The following is a 22,828-nucleotide window of genomic DNA, read 5'->3' on the forward strand; positions in this document are numbered from 1 at the left end:
CCCCCCCCCCCCCCCCCCCGTGATTTTGAGAGGTTGCATCTAACGCAACAATTGCTCTTTCATTGAGGACAGGCGTCTCTAAGGTTTCCTCAATTAAGACAACTCTACCTGGCTCCCATGAGGGGACAGTGATTATATCCATCTTATATTTTGAAAGAAGCGTTGCTGCGGGAGGCCTGCTGTGTTCATTTTTCTTTCGCTGGAACATTTTCCACCTCTCTACAGAGTCTCCTCCTTCCCACCGCTGGGTGAATAGACACTCCACGCTGAAAGAACATTGTGCACCAGCTCACCTTGCAGTGCAGCCTTGAGTCTCCTTTGTGCTTGACTGTGCCCCTCCGTTCTTATAGCTATCTATCAGTTTCATAGTATGCAATCTGCATCACTCCAGCCACCCACCACCCGCCCACCAGCGCTGGATCTGTTGTGTTCTGTGTGGGGAGGGGGGTGCGGGGTGTTGTTGTAGGAAGGTAGCAAGAGGCCTGAACGAAAGCAGGCAGGGAGGAGGTTAGAAGGCGTATGAGGGGGCCTGTAGGAGAGAAAAAAAGGGGGGGGGGGRTGTCTTCATACATTTTTATGACCAGATAGATAAGGTCAGTAGAGGGCCATCGTTACTAGGCAACACTGCGACCCTGAGTTGGATTGAGTTGTGAAGCTGAGAAGTCAGATATTTCTATTACAACCGGCCTGCTTCGGTTGTGCATTTGATAACAATCASCTCGTCTCTGTGTGCACTCTGAGAGTCAAGGCTGAGGGGCTGTTTCATCACCACGATCAACTGTGACACTGGAATAATTAGAAGGTCATTGATTGGGTTATCACGGTACAGACACGCCGGTGACGTGCTGAGATCCGTGCACCGTGAAAACACGCGGGCCCATCACGATGACGGTGGTGAAAAACGACGACGGGAGAGYTTTGATTGTATATTTTTAATGATCCGGTTCATGTGGGGATACACCAGACTGTGGGCGTATTGATTTTTTCAGTTTTCAAGCAGAGAACGGAGGAGATGGAGACCAGGCACATATGGAGCCAGATTACAAATCACCAAAATCCCACCCTTCTCTCTCTCCCTCCTTTTACTCCTATTTTCCATCATCTTCACCCTATACCCCCCACCCCACTCCTCCTTCCTCTGTCCGCTCTCCTCCATCACCCTCTCAGCTCTCCATTCTCACTTCCTTCTGCCACTCCTCCTGCAGCTTTTTCATTATGTTTCTTTTTACCCYCCACCACCACCGCCTCTCCTCCGCTCCCCTCCCATTTTTGTCCCCTTCAGCGTCCTAGTTTTGCACGTCAAGGTTGGCTATAGATTTGCTCATCTGTGCCTTGTGCCATTGCTAACCAATGGGAAACTGGCTCAAAATGCTGTGGGCTGAGGTGTTGGTGTCATGAACGGAGGAGGGCATGGTGAGGGTTATTTCACTGGGACTGTGGTCCATTTCTTCTAGTGCCAAACAAAATATAACACCAGAGTTTCAGCTACATTATGTGTGTGTGTATATATATATATATATATATATATATATATACACACAGACACACCTTGGTGTTTTTGCTCAGTTTTCAGGACCACTTGACTACCTGCTATAAACTAATTCACTGCTCTACCACAAGAAATGAATAAATACATAAACAATGTATTTAATTTAGCTAGAATAATCCAGCTAATCAGCAAATATACTACAATTTGGTTAACACAGATCTTGCAAGTTCAACTAACAATTTGTTTCTAAAAGCTTATTTGCACTGAAATGTCTTTACTTTAAATCTAACTATTTCTTCTAACTTTTGTTGTTAAGTTGCATCATTTAAGTGACTGTTCTTTTTCTTTTTGCAGAAACTTTTATGAAGTAAAACAACTAAAAAGAAAGGTAGTAATTTTCATTTAATTTTCTAAGGTACTTAATTTCTGTTTGAAAAGTCTCAATATTTGTTTATGGTTTGGACCCAGAATGCATATGATGAGCTACAAAGAAATAAACTTTATTAAAAAAACACTGTGGTGGCGGCAAACTTACAAACACTTGAGGAGGCACAGAGAACACAAGATGGCAAGAAGAAGATTGGACGTTATGTGGGAATGACAGCTGAGGAATGGGTGCTGGTCTAACAAGGAGATGGAAAACAGCTGCGTTGGATGAGACCAGCTGCAGGTGTGTCGGCGTGGCCGGCTGAGTGAGAAAGGACGTCTGAGGAACTGATGAAAACATAAGTAACATAACTAAACACAAGAATTACAAAACAGAAATAAACCTGATTATAAAAAACAAAAAACTATCAACAAAAACAAAAACAAACAAACAAATAAAACACAGATTTTAAGAAATTTTTTGTCAGTAATGTGCTATGTGACTACAAATTGCTGGATAAGTTTGCCAAAATTGAATGGTTAAAGCTATAACACTAACTAAAAGCCAAAAGTAGCCAAAACACTAGCTTAAGGCTAAAACTAGTAAAAGCTATGTTAACAGCTAAGAGTATCAAAACGCTAACTTAAAACTAAAAGTAACAAAAGGCTAGCTAAATGTACACATATAGCTGGAAGATGAAAATATCAAATGACTGGTTAAAAGCTAAACGTAGTAAAAGCCAGAGATGTATACTTTGTTGCAGTACTTAAGTATTGTTTTTGAAGATTTGTAATTTTCTTAAATATTTTACTTAATAGTAACTTACTTTTTATTTGTTACATTCAAAATATAAAAATGATACTTTTACTTCTTTATTTAGTTACACATTACAAATTTAAATATGACCAAACTCATCATAAAGAGTTGTTTATGTACTTATGTTTACTGAACCAAGTTATATCAACTGACACTGAACTGAGTCGAGTAAATGTAAATCAGTTTACTCAACTCGGTTTAGTGRAACCAATTTAAGTAAATTAAACATAATTTCTAAGAGTGTGTAAAAGTACTTTTACTRTTGCTTGCTCGATTCTTGTGTGCAGTTTTATGACCTTTGCTTTTTATTATCAKTGAAACTTTTATTTTCCAAAAGTCATTTTCTGTTAAGGTATTTTTTTTACTTTTACTTATTTCTTTCAAGTACCTTATAGACCAAAGTTTTCCTGAAGGAACTGAGCTGACAGTCATTTTTTTCTTCCCATAAAAATGTTTATGAAATAATACATGAGATTCTCCTAAACCTTCCTCTCTTGTGACATCACTGCATGGTAGCATCATTGCTCTRTTTGCTAAGTTTGATAAGTTGTGGCGACCATCTTTTATTCAGTCAAATCCAAAGGTCGACTAGTCACAGATGATGAATTTGTTTATTTATTCACATAGTATTTTKCTAACATGACAAACAGCAACMTTAAATTCAAAATGTGTTTATSTCAGTTCCTTCCTCATTACTTCCAGTGACTGACGCGCTGAAGCCCTGATTCGTTGCATACAGCTGGTGCATTCCTAAGTTATAGCCGTTGTAATTCAAAGACCGTGCATGTGTCCTCATGCTGATTGACCTGCAGGTTATCTTTTCATCCCCAGGGGTCCGTGGAGTGTAAAAGTATCCAACCCAGAAGTCTGTTTGGGGGCAACATCGCGCTGGCCTTGGCGACGTGTAACCGWATACCCACTTGTATCAGGAGCCACCAGATTGGCTCGTCTCTTATCAATGTCATTGTCTCAGCAAACAAAAGGATYGTTACAACTGCGCTTAGATTGCTTCTATTCTGAGTTAACGGGCTGCGTATCGTAAAGGCAACCTGATCCCGCTTTAGTTTGACGAAGGAGTTAGCTGAGGGCTGACATTTCGTTGTTGATAGGCCAATCTGTGTGTTTTGTTGGAAGAGACACCGGACTTCACAGGAGTTGTCAAAACAAGAGGCTCCGTCCTGAGGGATTACCCATCTGTGCACACGCTAACAGGGTCGACCAGGGGGACACGTGTGTTTGTGATATTAACACTACATTCCACCTTGATTGGCACATACTCAGAAAAAGCTRCAGTTCTTTCTTCACTTTGGACCTGCAGACTCTAACAAACAGCAAAAAAACATGGGGTTTTCTGCTTTTAAATCCTTATTTATGATTTGAATAATCATTAATTTAAGCTGTAGATACGATCATGGTGAATGTAGAATTGTGAACAATATTTTCTCACTGTTGTTTCTGTATATTTCAGCAAATGTGGCCAATTCTCTGTCTTGAGTTTAATATCTTGCAAAATAAAATTCCAAGGAAGCATAGACACCATTACAGTTGGGACACAAATATGGAAAAAAAGAAGTTTAATTATCCTTTAAAAACATATTGTTTGGAACCTGTTATATTGGTCCACACGGAAGGCCTACTGATTTTAAAATGAAGAGTTAAAAATTAAATTGCACACAAAAATCAAACTGTATCTATGCTGGCCTTTAAAAGGCAGCACATGCATATTTTATAGAAAATGTTTAATTGATCCAAGTTCAACCAATCACACCCCGTGGTCACCAGTTTGAAAGAAAAGTGTGATCAATAACTGGAAGCCAGAATAACTTTGCAGAAAAAAACAAATTGATAATTTTTTTAAAAGCTTTATTCTTCAGCTCTAAAAAACTCCATCTCAGTTCAGAGCCAGTATCTCCCAGCACCTCGGTCTGTGGCCCTGAGTYTTAWYMRKSRAAMMAAAAMMRKKRMYTYYTCAACAGCAGCCCTGTGTCAGCTGCTGGTTGCACTAAACTGCTCTCTTCTCTCCGAAAGTCTTCTTTATATATAAAYAATAATACCACACCCTGGGGGCCGTACCTTTTATGTAATCCTAAAGAAGCTTCRTTGATGTTACAGTGTGGGACAGAGACTTACTGTATCTCCCTGATTAAAGCAAATTGTTGCAAAATGCATCACACAATTTCCTTCAATGTAATGTCAACGCTTTTGTACTGAAAATAAATGTTCTTTTGAACAATTTAAGCAAGACGCACTCCATCTTCTTTGTTTGTGTTATTTAATCTCAGCTCGTTCACACTGCTGAATATAAGTAAGGTTYGATATCCACAGTTACTAGACTGAAAGTGATGTAAAACTTTTCAACATGTTTCAAATGCTCAACGTTGGCAAAAGTTGGCAGTTTTACTTTAACAAGCTGCTCAACCCTTTGAACATTTGACATACCTGATAGAGAGGAGGAGACGTTGAAAGWTAACAACACAATTCCAGGTGTTTATTTGCCGCATCTAAAGGAGGTTAACATGAGCGCCAATGTTCAGCTGAAGCCTGGAAGAGAACGTTTTCCCAGAAAGCTGCTGATGGGATTGCTTGAAAATCTTTTTAGTCACAGGGAACCTTTCATAGAGGGATGAATGGATTCAATTTAGTACAAGCAGATACTCAAGAAGAGACTCAAAAAGCTTCTTCTACAAGAGCAGGATCTTAAAACACATTTCAGAATCAATTCAGACTTCTTTAAGAGGTTTAAGGTCAAACTTGATCATGTTACCCTGAAGTTGACTGACCTGAGCATTATTAAAAGTCTCTGACTCCTTCAAACATCTGTCCCTGCAGGAGGGTCTCACAAACAAACTCATGGCAGGAATGAAAGGACATTCAGCTACAAACAACATTCACAGGCTGAAGTATTTAAAATAGGAAGTGTTACCATTGGCAACAGTTAAAATGTGAAGAACCAAAGTCTTTTTAAACCATGTCTGTAATGTCTTCTAATATCTTTTTCTATTTTTACACAATAAAAAAATGAGAAAAAAAAACAACAGAGATGCGTGTTAATTTTACAGCAGGCAGAATTAGAGCTAATCCAAAAGTAAACAGTGCACCAACTAAATACAGACAATTTCTAACTAACACACATATTTAGCAAGAAAACAACATAAAATTGGCATTTTCAGTGATAAAAATACAAATATTTCAACAGTCATTCTTAAATCATACAGGTTTTATGGAGGCAACGATTTAAAAAACCMAATTAGATTCAAATTATTTTTAACCTTTTATTACCCATACAGTGGTTTGCAAAAGTATTCATACCCCTTGAACTTTTCCATATTTTGTCACATTACAACCACAAACATAAATATATTTCACTGGAATTTAATGTGAAAGACCAACACAAAGTGGTATACAATTGTGAAGTGGAAGCAAAATTTTACATGAATCAAAACATTTTTTACAAATAAAAAACTGAAAAGTGTGACGTGCAAAAGTATTCAGCCCCCTTTTCCCTGAGTGCAACCAATTGCATTCAGAAGTTGCCTGATGACTGCTAATGACTCAAAAGGGTCCACCTGTGTGTAATCTAATCTCAGTACAAATACAGCTGCTCCGTGACGGCCTCAGATGTTGGTTAAGAGAATATTGGGGAGCAAACAGCATCATGAAGTCCAAAGAACACACCAGACAGGTTAGGAATATGGTTTTGGAGAAGTTTAAAGCAGGCTTAGGTTATAAAAAGATTTCCCAAGCTTTGAACATCTCACGGAGCACTGTTCAATCCATCATCCGGAAATGGAAAGAGTATGGCACCACAGTAAACCTGCCAAGACAAGGCCGTCCACCTAAACTTACAGGCCGAACAAGGAGATCACTGATCAGAGAGGCAGCCAAGAGGCCCATGGTGACTCTGGATGAAATGCAGAGAGCCACAGCTCAGGTGGGGGAAACTGTCCACAGGACAACAATTAGTCGTGCACTACACAAATGTGGTCTTTATGGAAGAGTGGCAAGGAGAAAGCCATTGTTAAAAGAAAACCATAAGAAGTCCCGTTTGCAGTTTGCCAGAAGCCATGTTGAGGACACAGCAAACATGTGGAAGAAGGTGCTTTGGTCAGACGAGACCAAAATTGAACTTTTTGGCCACAATGCAAAACGCTATGTGTGGCGGAGAAAGAACACTGCACATCACTCTGAAAACACCATCCCCACTGTCAAATATGGTGGTGGCAGCATCATGCTCTGGGGGTGCTTCTCTTCAGCAGGGAGCGGGAAGTTGGTCAAAGTTGATGGGAAGATGGATGGAGCCAAATACAGGGCAATCTTGGAAGAAAACCTGTTGGAGTCAGCAAAAGATTTGAGACTGGGGCGGAGGTTCACCTTCCAGCAGGACAACGACCCTAAACATAAAGCCAAAGCTACAATGGAGTGGTTTAAAAAAAAGAATATTCATGTGTTAGAATGGCCCAGTCAAAGTCCAGACCTAAACCCAATTGAGAATTTGTGGCAAGATCTCAAAACTGCTGTTCACAAACGCTCTCCATCCAATCTGACTGAGCTTGAGCTGTTTTGCAAGGAGGAATGGGCAAGAATTGCAGTCACTAGATGTGCAAAGCTGGTGGAGACATACCCTAAAAGACTTGCAGCTGTAATTGCAGCAAAACGTGGCTCCACAAAGTATTGACTCAGGGGGGCTGAATAATTTTGCACATCGCACTTTTCAGTTTTTTATTTGTAAAAAATGTTTTGATTCATGTAAAATTTTGCTTCCACTTCACAATTGTATACCACTTTGTGTTGGTCTTTCACATTAAATTCCAGTGAAATATATTTATGTTTGTGGTTGTAATGTGACAAAATATGGAAAAGTTCAAGGGGTATGAATACTTTTGCAAACCACTGTAAAAGGCTGAGTGTTAGCAAAATATCTAACAGTCTAAAAGACCTCTACGGCAGATTAACCTTTAACCTTGATTTTAATCTGAAGAAAGCACTTGAAATGCATTGTTTCAAGAAAAAAAATAATGTTTTTGTTTCTTCGTGTATCTCGAACACAAAATCAGTATACAGTATATTTAATTAAAAAGAGGAAAAAAAGAAAATGTTTGAGAGGATGAAGCAACTAGCTTATTAAGTCCCATCCCTTCTTAAAACTTAATCACACACTCAAAAAACATGTTGGATTTACTTAACTTAAACAGCTTTCACATTTATTTTTAATGAAAATATGAAAGTTGCTTTACACTTAAGGCCCCCACATATTCAGACGTACTTCACTCCGCGGAGGTCCACAAGGTCCACACAGAGATCAGTGTTTTATGTTTGAGTCCGCAGTGTCACACAATAAACTGCCCGGTGAGTTCACATTGAACTTTTCTGGATGTGACACCAAGCAGATAAAGTTGAGAACTGTGTCATTCGTGGATGAAATGGAGAAAGAGCATCTCACTGAGATTAGAAAACATAGAAACTTTATGATACATCAATGAAGGAATATAAGGACTTTCAGAGAGCAAATAATTTGTGGGAGGAAATAGACCCTGGGTAAGTTCTTTTCTTTTGTTGTTTTAAAGCTAAAATGCAAGCTATCCCTTCCTCCTTGTTCTTGATGCCATGACAGAAATTGTGATAAATTAGGAATTTGTCAGGTGATCAGAACGCTCAAGTATGAAGCTCTTGGACTGTACACAGTACACCACCTACCACCATCTCCATCTCACAGCTGCAGCAACTCCTCTTATTAGTTGTTTTATTTCTGCAGGACTTGCTCCCTCAGCAGATGAGCATGATCAGTTACTGTGCCATGCTTCTGTTTTTCTTGCACTTCTATAAGCACAATGAAACCTTTTAGATGTGAAGTTGTTATATTTTCCTTTGCTTCTTCTAACGCCTTTCTTTTATTTCAACTATAAACAGAACTCTGTTTCTACATTGTTGTGTGGGATTAACTATAAAACAAGAATCACGTCTGTCGTGGTTCTGAAGAATGACTTTCATCTAGTTTCTCAGTCCACAGAGAAGCTGACAGCAGGATGACGGGAACCAACAGATCCCGAGCTGCTGTCCATCCTGCAGTCACGGAGTCGCGACCTTGGCCTCGTGAAGTGTCTCGTATGTGCTCCACTGTCTCCTTTCCGTCTATCACCACACAGATATGGGGGCATGAATGTAAACATAGCCACAGGARGACACGCTCGCATGATCACACAGCGAGGCCGAGATTGTCTGCAGCAGCCCAGGGGCCCCCATTGTCACATTCGCTTATCACTGTTTAGGCATGGCATCATGCTAGGGGTGGTAGTGATGGTGGTGGGGGAGCAGGGGGGTGGCTGAAACCAACTACCCACCCCCTCCCTGCAAAACACTGACAAAAACCCACCGGACGTATTCTGAAGTGAAACGCAGTAATACTAAACAAGCTATCATATTTCCAATTCATTCAACATATTTTAGATTTATGTAAATCTTTATGTGTCGTTTATCATCAGACATGTGATGTTCAGYCGTGTCAACTGAACACTAAACAAACTGTGTGTTGCTTTGAGGTTTGATTTTTTTAAAAATAGTTTTGAGTAATTATGATGCAAAGGAACATTTTTCATAAATTTCTGTTTGACCATGATCATCAGTGTAAACATATAATGTGGATTTTAAAGTCTGTCCTTTTTTATTTTTGCTTTCATAGTTTGCAATAAACATATTTCAGGTCCATATGCTTGGCACAAACRTGACACAATTACTCCAAGTTCAAAATAACCTCACAAAAATAAAAAAGATATATTTGCAATAAACACGATACTTCACCTGAAACTTCCTGAGTGTCCTTTTCGTTTCCCATCCTGCTAAAACTAACAGTCTGAGTGAGACGCCATGACAAACTGATCACTGTGTTGGATTTAACTTTCAGCCCAAATGGAATGAGCCTGCAGGCCACAYGTGGCCCGTGAGCCACCAGTTGACAATCACAGATTTATGCCTTCTCTGCTGTCCTGAAGATAATCTGTTAGACTTTGCAGCTGAATACCTCAGCCCTTTGTGCACAAGGTCGTGCACAAGGTCGTGACTCTCGTCTTCAGATTAAAAATGAAGGTATTGTCTTTCACTTCGTGTRTGAGCAGCTGCTGGAAGTGATAAACACTCACACCTGTTTCCACCAAGATGGAAAATATATCTATTTCCCTGTCAGTTAAATATCATCTTCAAATCATCTAAACTAAAGATCTTTTATAACTATTTTCTTAAAAGTGATAGTTTGCACCTTAGTAAGATTAAAAATCCATGGCTTTAAAAACAAAGTAAAGGAGTAATCATCTTTTAATTATGGCTTTTGTTAAGAGCGGGTGAATACTTGAGCTAAGCAGATATTAAACATGTCAAACAAGCTCATCCCAGTTGTGATTAACAGAATAGATGTTATTTTTTAATTATTAGAGTTGATAATATCAAAGCACATTGTTTAAATGATGCCCCCACATCACCTACTTCAGGGATGGACAACATAAATGATGGAAGGGGCAACATTTTTTTGTTAGCACTACCAGAGGGCCATATGGCGCTGCACTCTTGCCCAAATGTAACAAAACTGTCATTTAAAAAAACATGCAGTGCAGAAACTTAACATATTTCATACTCAAATGCACGTATAAGAGTGGTACTCTTGTTTAATAACTATGGAAACAAAATGTTTGAAGCAAACCAAAAATAAATATTTGCTTACTTTAGTGAGGTGAAGTGGTACGGCACAAGCTGCCTTGAGTGCAGACTAGTGTGGTTCTGGTAAAAAGTTGTTGTTTATGTACTTGCGACTTCAGTAAACGTCTTTGTGCAACATGTTGTGGCTGCTTATAATAACCATCCTTAATAGCAGACAGTGTCTTTAAGCAGACTGAACAAACAGGTTTGCCTTGAAATTCCGTGAACAGATAATCTACCTCCCATTTCAACTGAAACGTGATTTTATTTGTCCAGTTTTCTTTCCTCTGTTCTTAGCCATGGCTCACCAGCTCTTCCTCATTGGTAGAGAAGACTTGTGCTTCCGTCATTGCAACGAATTTAGTGTTACAGAGGACAGTTTTATTCATTTTTGTTATTTTTCTAAGACAAATCTAAAAGCTGCTTTGAGTGCGTTTTTTAGCTTTAAAAAATGGCGGGCCTTACGAAAGTCACGTGCAGGCCGAATGTAGTCAGTGGGCCACCAGTTGCCCATCCCTGATCTACTTATAAATATTTATATTTTTAATTTATGTTGTTGAACACACATAATGAAGCTTTTGGACTATACTGTGTTGTGAGAATGTGTACAACACATAACCCTGTGTAAATGTTTTATTAGCTTTGTGACTCCAAGCCTCGGCATTATTATTTATTTTTATGTATAATTTTATGCAAACAAATATAGCTTTTGATTTGCATTAATTTATTCCAAAGCTTCCCGTCAATCCTGTTTCACTCTGGCTTCTCACAAAAATCCTGTTTGCTGAGTTAGATTATGCTGATGCTTAATTTACCCCTAAAATGTCAGATGGCTCCCTCTAATGCCACGGATCCTTCTGTCAATCTGTTGAACCCGTTTAGATCCCTTTATTTATTTATTTATTTATTTTTCTCCTCCATCTTTTGGGATTGTTTGTCTTTGCAGGCTGTGAACGTTACCTTTAGCAGCAAAGAGAAGTGAGCTTGCTCCTTTTAAACTTTGCTGAAGGTTGAGCTGAAGAAAAATTAGATTTTTTTAGTATGAATCAGAGAAAATAAATAAAGGTCTACCATTCCTTGAAGGGATGCCCACATACTTTAAAATCACAGGTTTATACTAAGATAATATATTGAAAAATGAAATGGTTACAATCAGTTTGGTCAGCCTTTGTAAAAGACATTTTGTGCAATCTCAGTCTGTTTATTGTGGAAAAATCTCAACCATCATCACAAAAATTTAGCTCAGTATCTGCAAAAAGGGTGGAGTTACAGCCACTTAATGTGTGACCTAAGGTCCTTGAGCTGAGGTGGCTATCTATAATTAATTTGACTCCAAAATGTAATCATTTGTAGATGTGCATCCAATAATTACTTCCTGAGAGTTTCAATAAAACCCATGCAGTGGTTCATCAGCTATTTTGCTAACAGACGGGCAGAGTTGACTGCAGCAATTATCGGTCAAGTTTTAAAAACAGATCTTGCAAGGTCAGTTAGTGCTCATCATATTTGTTGGGGATGACTCTCAGCTTCCACCACACTAAATTTGAGCTCAATTTCATTTAAAGTGGCTGAGTTACATCATTTTTGTGATTAATGATAGCACTAAGCTGTGGTGGCCATCTTGAAATCAGGTTGACTCCAAAAGTTGAAGAGCTGTAGATGTACATCCAGCGATGGCTTTCTGAGACTTTCAATAAAATCTGCTACACGGTTTATGAGTTATTTTGCTAACAGACAGGCACATACATACACACAGACATCAGCAAAATCATTATTAAATACAACATAAAATCATATCCCTTTCACCCTTTCTCCTATACATTTCTGTATACATGACACAAACAGTTAAATCCCTCCTCTTTGCAGCTCTTCACAGACTTTGCTCATTGAGTGTTTGAAGCTGAAACATCAGCACAGTCCTGTTAATCCACTCTCAACTGACAGGCAGGATTTCTGACCCACTGCCCTGATTCATTAGCGTTTCCTCCACACAGAGACTTAAACTGGTTAGGATTTACCTGGCAACTTGAGCAAATAAGCAAGTTTCACCACATCCTCTTACTCAATCAAACCCACAATCTGACGCGACACGAGCACGCCACGTTAAAACAAATTTATCAACTGCAGGCATCTGCTGAAAACGTCAAACAGAGGTGAGCAGAAAAGGAACAGTTGAGGCGCACTGGAACGGTGCGTTCTGGTACAAACTTCAGCTGTTTGTCTGCAGCACCAGAGCGAGGAGAGGCAGAATGAATCCTGGAACAAAAGCATCGAGTTCGACAGAAAACCGCAGAAKGAATCCGTCTCCAACAACAGCACGTGTCAGCTCGCTTACGCCTTTGTTGACGTTTACAATTAGAATTGAAAAAAAAAAAGGAAAGAAAAAAATCCTTGTACGTCCAAAATGAGCACCCTGAGGTTTTCTGATTTGACTCTTATGTGAGATAGAGTGCTGCAGACTGGGGCTGCAGGTGAAATCACATCCAGTACAGCCGCGGCTCTGTGGACAGCCAGGCCCACGAGGCTTCCTCTGCCTTCGGTACCCTTGACTTCAAGGCAGGCATTAAAATGGAGGAGTGGTGGTGGGTGGGGTGGATTGTGGCGTTGAAGAGAGGCGCTGTGCAAGAATGTACGCTTGTAGGCACCCCCCTTTAGGGTTTATTAACCTGGTCTCCCCCCCATCCACTGATGTTTTATTTGGTCTTTATCACCAAACAGTGAAGGCAAAGGTGGAGCTATAATGTTATTGGTTCGTGTTTGTTTTTCTGTTAGCAAAATATCCCACGAATCACTGGTTTTATTGGAACACTCAGAAAGTAAGTGTYCATACAGCTGATCAACTTTCAGTTTAAGACAGCTGTCACAGCTAATGAACACAAAAATGGCTGCAACTCAGCCAGTTTTCCAGATATTCTGCTGTGGTCGTAGCTGAGCATCATCCCCAACACATATGTCAAGGGCAGCACAATGTCTTTGTTGAAAACTTTGGCATTGTCTGTCGGAGCAACCACTTTATCTACAACTCAGTAACTTTTGGAGTCAAACCTATTCAAGATYTCTGCCACAGCGAAGCAACATTAGCCCACACAAATGAAAATTTGTTGTGGTGGTGACAGAGTCCTTCTCAAAACATAGTCTGAGAACCAACAGATCACGCGAGATGTCCCGTGAGATCGCGCATAAAAGGGCGGCAGCTCTGTCATTTCTCGGCACAAGAGTTTAAAACGCTGGCATGGGCAGCCACGGGCGACATGCATTGTATTGAGAATTGGTAGGCCTATTGTTTRTTTGTGTTGTTGCTTGTTTTCTTGTAGCTTACTGTTCCTGAACGAGGCAGAGAAAAACGTGCGTCTTTTGATAGCCTTGAGGATTTGCATCCTTCTCTGTCCTTATTTATTAAAAAAAAAAAAGCCCTGTTGGGTAAATTACAGGCAGGTCGGGATGCTGAGAACACCTGCACACCAGCAGACAGCGCTTCTCCCCGCTGAGCCCAAACAACTCCGTGCGTAAAAACGGTGCGTCAGGTGCCTCATTTCCTTCATGCAAATGTCCCGCCGACTGCGCCCTCCCTCTCTCTCCCTCCCTCCCTCCCTCTCTCTCCCAAACACTCTCCCACCTCCTTTTCTCTCCCCTTAGTGTCCTGCCCTCATCACCGACCGGCAGCCGTCTCTGCTCCTTTAAGGCAACGAGGAGTTAAAGCGCGCGCAGGGGCAGGGGAGCGGAGGTCTTTTCTGCGTAACGCTCAGAGAGTCGGAGCGGTGCGATCACAGAGCGGCGGCAGCGGGGGATGATGCGCTTTGCTCGCCTCTTACTGGACTCACAGAGGCGATGGAGAGGATCTGACTTTGGAGTCCGAGGAGAGGGAAAAAAAAGGCACTTTTTAATTCTTCCAATTCTCTAACGCTGCTTTATTAGATACTCATTTYCCCCCAAAACCACCAAGGATGGGTCTCAACTTAGTGTTCCATTTAGTACATTTCTGACCCCCCACCCCTTCCTTTTATTTTATATTTTTTCTGGCACCAAGATCTGCTCTTTTTTCCCCCCTCTCTCCCCTCACGCTCACACACATCCACACACACACACTCAAACACATCCACACACACACGCACACACAGCTCTGACTCAGCATCACATTCACCTGGGCTTCAGCACTTCGGCATCCTTTTCTGAAAAACAGGGAAGAAGAGCGCAGGAGGAGAGTCTGAGCGCACAAGACAATCACAGAGGCTCATTTGTTCCAAGCGCAAGGAGGAAAAAGGAGGGAGAGRAAGAAGAGAATAATTCACTTTAATGAAAAAGTTAAGAGGATTTTTTTTAAAAGTCGGACTGGGTCGCTCCAAAACAGAGGCAAATGTTTAACCTCACACCAAGCGCACAGAAGAGAAGCCCAGGGAGGCACCGGTCGGAGGAAGACGAGAAGGCATAGCTCAGGGGGGCGGGGGGGATTGAACGGAGCAGGGCATGTGGATATTGGCTTTTCTCTTCCTCCAGAGCATCTTGAATGGTAAGTTTCACCTGCTACAGTCTATTCTTAGCGCTGCTCATTATTACCTGCTGCAGGAGACAAATCACTGGGAGACAGAAAAAAAATGACTGAAGAGAGGAGAGGATGGAGGTCACCTGTGACCCACAAGGATGGATTTTAGATGCTTGTCAAAAAAAAATTAAAAAGCTGTCACCCTTGATGGATAAGGCATTAAAACCTAAACACACACACACACACACACACACACACAAAAAACAACCCTCAAACATATTTATGGCCTTCAGAGACACAATCCCCACCAAAATAAAAACAAACCGTGCTATGCTCAGGTTTATATGGTTTAAATTTGGCTTTATTTTATTAATTCTATTTCATTAAATTCAATCAAACCAAATCTTTTGTTTTTCTTTCTTTAATCCTGTTTTATTTTAAGCCTGACACCTCTCATTCTCTCACATTCTTGTTCCACTACGGCCCTTAGTAATAAGTGACGTATGTGATATAATGAACATTTGGTTTAACCCGTTCTCCTCTTCTCCGCCTCCCATATTTTCCCCAAGTTCAAATCGGCCCAAATGTTAAAACGAGGCGTAAAAACACATCCATTTATGAACATTTCTCCAGGTCAGTTATCCCTGCCTGAATAGACGATGATTTAGAAAAATAAAATTCTAAATATTGAAATGCATTCATGACTCTGTCGACAACAAATGGAATCGCAGCTTTACTGAGGCTTAAATGTGATGTAAGGCTTTATTTTGAGTTCAGTTGACAGTGAGCTGAAAAGGCAATGTTWAATGAGCTAAATGCAAATTTTTAAAATTTAAAATTAATATTCAAACAAAATACACATTTTCTGTTCAAATGTTATTGAGGCGATGCCTCTTCTGTTTATTTATCGCCCTTTATCTACATTTGAATGTTGTGTGCATGACCCTGTCGAATGCCACCGAGCTCCCAGAATTGTTTAATTTTTTAATTAATTAATTTTTTATCCAATATCAATAGCGGAAAATTGACACAGTTTATTGCGTTCACTTATTGGCCAGAGTTGCTTCTACGGGGAGGGATTATGGCTGACTGGGTGTGTATGAAAACAGGGAAAGAAGGCGGCGATGGAGGGAAGGAAAGAAAATGTCTGAAAGAAAAACACATCAAGGCGACAAAAATGCTCAAATGAGAGCCAGAAACCAATGGCTGGTTCATATAAAAGGCTTAAAATCATTACAAAAAAGGCTTAAAATAATAATAAAAGCTGAATACATGCAGGAGAAATTGACAGAATTGTCGGGATTTTCAGGTATGAATATATTTAACCGCATCAAGAGGCTATGATATGGGATTTTGTGTCCACCCCACTCCCTAAAATGGACCCCCCCCCCCCTCCAGTTTCCTCCCTGGCTGGAATGATAAAATAAGGCTTCCGAAATTGATTTTTGCTTTATGTCGACTCTTTTTCAGAGGCGAGGCGGCCGTCAGTCAGTCGGTGCTGTTTTATTGACACTGGCTTCCACATAAAATGGTATCTCCCTCAGCCCAGCTTGTGCTAAAACTCATAAAGGAACAATAAGGAACCCCCATTAATCATAATCATCTGACATTGGATCAACCGCCATGCAAGATTGTGTCCGTTTATTGCATAAGGGATTATTGAGGAGGCCCCTGGCAAACCAYTGATAGGGATTAAGCCGAAGACAACGTTCGGTTAAAGACGTTGCACTTTGTGCTCGTCGTTTGCAGCGTCGATGCATTTCAAGATGAACGCGTTCACGTTTATTATTTTTGTTGTTCGGTGGATTTGTCCGTCTCTGTGGCTGTAAGTCCTGGTTTCCTCTGCAGCTSGATGTTTTGTCGATTATCATGAAAATGAGGTGTTCTTCGGCTGAGCAGTCGTTGTCAGAGTGAATGAATGACCTTGTAGATTGAAGGCAGGCGCAGAGATTGAATTCCAGACAATTCTTGCTGTTTCAGGAACAGGCCTGCTCGCTGGCCTGTCTCTATGGTAACCCTCCCTAATGGGTGTCAGGGGCTGCGTCCTAAAGCGTTCCCCTGCATTCAACATCCTGACAATGTGGGCTCAGAAAAAGAGCTCTACGCTGCGTACGCCTGGGGTTGTCAGAAAGAGTCTGCTGCTTGTTTACGTTCAGGCCAATTTTGTCTACTTTGACGTGGGGTGGRACTTCATCACAAGTTGGACCCCGTTACAAAATGGCAGACACGGAAACCAGGAGGCAACTCCTGATCCAGGAGTTTGACTTTATCGAAAAAAGACAAAAAACATCGGAAGTGTTTGAATCAGAGATTATTTTGTTGCATCAGTTTGTTACGAGGTGTGTTAATACCTTCTTAACCAACTCTTCAAATAAGACAAGCAGTTTTACAGTTTTAACTGCCTGCAGTGTTGTATAAAGTACCTCAAAGTGATATTTGAGTAAAAGTACAAGTATCTTATCATAAAAATATTTAGGTAAAAGTTAAAGTCTTCTCTAAAAATATTACTTGAGTAAAAGTCTGAAAGTATCAGATATTTTTTGTACTTAAGTATCAAAAGTAAATTTCTGACACAAAATCTACTTAAGTATTAAAAGTAAAAGTACTGAGTAAAAGTGAGCAGTTAGATTTTCCAAAATGACATTTATTGGGAGGTGACTTCTCCAAAAAATATTTTTTCTAACGGCGTGCAGCTGTGATGGGTTGTGTACAAGCTAATAGGGTGTCAGAATGGTATCTATTTATACTTCTCATCCAACCACAATTTAATTCACTCTATCCAGGAGACACAATTTATCAGGATAGTATTTTTTTAAGTACTCAGAATAAAACAGGAGTAACGACTTTCTTCTTCTTACCTTTTTAAAAAATGTAGTGAGTAGAAAGTTCAGATAATTGTGTAAAAATGCAATGAGTAAAAGTAAAAAGTACGCTGAAAAATAATTACTCAATTACAGATAACTAAAATTTCGACTTAAGTACAGTAACAAAGTATTTGTACTTAAGTTACTTTACAACTCTGACTGCCTGTAGATCACTCTTTTGATATAAAAAAAATACTGTCATATTTGAAAATCAAGCAGCTCAATCATTGGTTATCCTGCATTTAAGGCTTCCTACTTGTSCTCTCCTGCAAGCAGAATCTATAAAGGCAGTGATCAGTACAGGAGAGAAAACATTAAATATCTGCCTGAAAGTGGCCTCTGGGCAAAAAGCACAGCAAGCTAATCTGGCCTATTCAAATTCTCATTGGAAAGATGTAATGAGACAAGGCTTCTCGCAGAGTTCCCACAAAGCCTGAGATGATTTGTAGACATGCATTAACTCACTTTCTCACCTYGTGGCTAAGAAGTATAAAAGCCCTCACATCTTTTTTTTCTTTTCTGTCAATATATGAGCTTTTAGGCAGAGGTCAGGAAATAAAGTCTTGGTTAGCTGCGACCTTTACATTGACACGTTTTACTCTAAATTCGAGGAGGGGGGGTGGAGTGTCCAGTTCTGTAAAGCACTCAACGTGATGCACAGCTGCCAACACTAGTAGCCTGGCCAATTGCACATGACCTCACATTATTAGCAACCCGAAACTCCAGATGGAGAMGTTACAGCTGGAATCGAAAGATGGCTGCAAGTGGGAAGAGAGGAAGGGAGAACGGGAGGAGTCGAGCTGTCCGGCGATCGCTGGAGAAACGAGTGAAATCTGACCAGTGGGTTTTACAGCCGCACTCACAGCCATTAGTCTGTTTGCTGATCAACAATTAGGCTTCGGTTGCACAAGTCGTACGGCGGCTCTCCCAGATGAGATCAGCCCGTAAAACCACGCAGCAGGTGAAAGATCACCTTGTGCCGCCTCGCTCTGMTGTGAATATCTAATGGGCTAAATTAAGTTTACAAACCCACTTAACTCTTGCTCACTCGAACGAGTTCTGAGAGGGTTTGTTGGGTTTGAACTCCGTGCGTGATTCCAGTTGAAAGAGCTGCTAATGTTGGGTAATGGATACCCTGATGTGTGATCATAATAGATATCCTCCAGTTCATACATCTTGGGTCTATAATGAGGGCTACTCTACTGTACCGTACCTCCTCGACTCTGTCTGGCTCTCTAATTAGGAGCAAGCTTTGGTGGCTCTTTCTGCGTGTGTGTGTGTGTCTGCGTCTGTGTGTGTCTCACCCGATGTAAAATCTAATTACCGATCACACTGTGTCTGTCTGGATTCCACTGAATTGGAGGTGTAATTGCGCAAGCCCGTGTGTAAATGCCTCTTGCATTAAAATGTTAACGATATCATTTAGCATCTGCGGGGAAGAGCAGAAAAGCCCTCGGCACCCAGATGTAGGTGTTTGATCAAGCGTGCAAAGTGAGGTTGTAGTACATCTGGCGTGGGTTTTCCCTCTCTGACGGAGTTCTCGGCGGAGAGGATGTTTTTAATTCACTCAGCACCTGTCAAAGTGACATGTTATATTATTGTGCTGCATTGCACAGGTACTGTAGAGGGGGTGGGGGGGGGGTGCTTGTGTAAAAAGCTTTATTTGACAGGTTAAAACAGTCCGAGTCAAAGAAGCCCCCCACTTTTTGCTGCTGTGCAGAGAGGCTTTCCATTTATTTTCAAAGTTTTTAATGCGTGACTACCCAAAGCAGAGGAGCTTGGAATTTGTAGGTTGGCATTGAAAATCTACAAGTAAAGGCCCGTTAAACTCGATCCCACACCGACTTTTCGACTTTTATTTTCACACCTACTTCTCATAGTTTCTGAGACACACAACGTATGTCGAGCACCTGAAACCCCTCCTGCTGTGGGATACACCACAGGGTTTCTCCCTGCTGGCGTCTGTATGCTCTGGAAAAAAACAAATCAGATGTCCGCCATTATTTTGTCCACTAATCTGTCCCAGTTAAAGCTCCACATGTTTTTGCAGAACGTCTGTTTTATTTTCTATTCACGAGTTTTTGATCATTTGACTCTTTATAAAAGTCTGTTTCYGGGTACAAAAGGTGCATTCTGGAAGCAAGTATTTGAAGGCCCACCCACAAACTTTTGACCAATCACAGTCTCTTGTTGAGGCCGGGTGAAAAGTTGTGACAAGAAGGAACATGTAGAGGCCTTCAATTTGACTCAGAAGAGTTCAAACTCTGCTTTGCAGGCTAATGGCCACGCTCRACCACAACAAATATTATTTCCTCCAACATTTGTCATTTACATCTTGTGTGTCCAAGGGATTTCTAAATAGCTGGATAAAAACAACATACTGAACAARGCTGATCATTCTTGGAAGTGGTTCTTGTGTTAATTAGTAGAGACGAGAAATTTAGGCAAAAACACTCTTTTGATTTATTGGATTTTTTTTAAACCTCAGTCTAAAAAAAGTGATTTGAAAGTTTTTTCCATTTTTATTTGACTTCCTCAGATACACTTCCCACAGGAATGGCAGTATGTATTTTAGGTACACAAAGTAGAGATTTGCATCAAAAGGACCTAAACTTGATTTATGYGCTTTCTATCGACAGTGTTACTTGAACCGAGCAGCAAAACATCACCAGATTCTGGTTTGTTTCTTCTCTGATCACTTGAGATTAAATGTGCCTAATGTGGTGATTTTGGCCAATAATGCATGAATATGTTACCTGTTTAGCAATGAGGCTCAAAAAATGTCAGTACGTCAACGCAAAGACAAAAGAAATTGCATTCAGCCGTCATCTGCTGTAGCCGTGCTGCTCGTCCTATAGCGGTGTGCCACATCACAGCCTTTGTTCATAGTGAAAGACAGGYGGTGAAGGTATGATGAGTTTGCTATCCATCACAAGACAAACATCCGTGCTGCACCTCATAAATACTGCCTCCTAATCCAGTCCTCCTCGCACCGGGGCCGGGCTTTGAACTGCACGCCGTCGGCAGCCCAAGGCTGAATTGATCCCTGCGACTCGGGCCTGAGTCGTGATGTATTGTTGCTCATGAGCTGTCTGCGATTCTGTCTCTGAGCTTGGCCTGCCGCACATCTGCTGCTGAAAAACAAAAGCACTTACAGGATACAAMTTCAACCTTTCTGCAGCCTTACCTCTGATTTTTTTTTTGTTGGTTCATGATCTAAAAATGGCAATTCCTCTAGATATTTTGCTGCCACTTCCCCCCACCTTCCATATATATTTTTTTTAAAGTAGGCTAATGGATAACATAAGAGGCAGAGCTGGATAGACAGTGTGACAGAAAGACAAATGGGTCCAGCTTGGTTTCTCGACACCGCTCCTTATTTTTAAACCTGGCACAGATGCTAAGATTTAAGACCAAGTTAGTGACGGTTATTTTTAGCCCGCCATTTTTAAAATGCTGTCATCTTGTTGGTGTGTGAGAGAGAGARTGTTTGTGATTTAAGTTCTTTATTTGTGGATTTTCTGTTCGTGTTCATTTACGGACACCTTTATGCAGCACATTGAAAGGTTTTTCAGGGTGTGTGAGATCTCCTGTGTGTGTGTGTTTAATTGGTGGAGCTGGGTGGGTGGGTTTAGGTGTGACGTGGAGTGGAGCCACAGGAGTCTGATTTATGCCCTTCCAGCCACTCATCGATCCCGCCCCCCCCCACCCAACACCCCAGCCCGGTGTGAGACTGAGTGCATTGTCAATAATCTTAGCACTTTGTGGTATTCCTAGACGCCCAGACCTCCTCTGCTCGGTGCAAGGTGTGATGCTGCAGTAAGCCATCTTGTGGAAGATCAAAAAAGGAGGGCACGGGGGCTCGGCAGCAATGCATTTGATTTCAGGGTAATCTAGCAGTGAAAAGATCATTCTGCAGCGGCTGTGCTGTTGACAAAAATAGGGAGCTGCTGTATTGTCTACACAAAAGAAGGTAATTTAGTCAAGGCCCCCCGCATGGGTCCTGAGGAACATGTAGCCGTTGTGTGTGCTGCGAAGTGCTGACAGRACACTCAGCAACACATAGACAAGGTCGATCAAGAGTTACTCCGGGTCTCTTTATCAAGACCCTCCATCCCCATGAGTGATTATGCTAATAAGTGTTTGATCAGATGATTAAATTGAAACTCAATTCATCTAAAGTGCTAAATGCTCCGAATACAATTGTGCCTGATTTACTGCCTGGCTTCATAGAGTATTACTCCCCCCCAACACACACACACACACACACACACCAGTGTACCCACACATGTTTGCACACGTACACATTTGGGGACATTCTATTGACTTCCATTACATTTCTACAGCCTAACGCTGACCACAAACCCTAAGGCTAACCTCACAGGTACCTACCTGATCCTAAAACTAACCTAAACTCAATTCACACCTTGGTCCTAAACCTAACCCACCAATGGCATTTAAACCAAATGGGGACTCGACTTTTGTCCCCAAATATAAGATTTTTGTCTTAAAATTGCCCCCAAATGTCACCAGAAACAAACCCAGCCATGGGTGGGGAAAAAAGGATGACCAGAAATGAAAAAAATAAAATAAAATAAAATAAAAAAAGGGAGAAAACTGTACAAAAATACCTCTCTTTTTTATTCAGGCGGCGCCTCATAAGAGACGAGGGGTTTATATAAAGCAAGCCACGGGGACTAAAGGGAGCGAGAGGGAGAGAAACGAGTAAAAGGAGAAAATAAGTGTGTGTGTGTGTGTGTGTGTGTGTGTGTGTGTGTGTGAGAGAGATGGGGATGGGAGTGAAGGGGAGTGTGTGTGCTAAAAGGAGCCGTGCTGCGGTCCCTTAAGTGTTGAATAAACATGCTTGGTTTAGGGAAATTGCCGCGATAAATGTTTAATATGATAAGTCCATAAAGACGGTCAAATGAGTCTGGAGTATTAAAATGAGCATGGCACGCAGCAGTTTGCAGGAGCAACGGGGTGGGGGGGGGTAATGGCAGGCAAAGCTAACAGGATGAGAGCAGCCAGCTGCTGTGACATCAACATTAACACACTCCACCAGCTTCACGTCACACACACACACACACACACACACACACACACACACACACACACACACACACACACAC

General features: G+C 41.1%; 1 protein-coding gene across 1 annotated transcript in view; it reads left to right on the top strand.

Annotated features, from left to right (window-relative positions):
* Positions 1–14,018: 14,018 nt before the first annotated feature.
* LOC106522149 (Down syndrome cell adhesion molecule homolog) overlaps positions 14,019–22,828 on the top strand; it is a gene marked incomplete at its 3' end in the record, with an annotated part of 155,510 nt that continues 146,700 nt past the window's right edge. Inside the window, 1 exon segment of the mRNA XM_014015011.1 lies at positions 14,019–14,862. Within this exon segment, the coding sequence (XP_013870465.1) occupies positions 14,820–14,862 (43 nt within the window).

The sequence above is a fragment of the Austrofundulus limnaeus genome, unplaced genomic scaffold (genome assembly GCF_001266775.1).
Source record: "Austrofundulus limnaeus strain Quisiro unplaced genomic scaffold, Austrofundulus_limnaeus-1.0 Scaffold122, whole genome shotgun sequence".
Classification (NCBI taxonomy): Eukaryota; Metazoa; Chordata; class Actinopteri; order Cyprinodontiformes; family Rivulidae; genus Austrofundulus; species Austrofundulus limnaeus.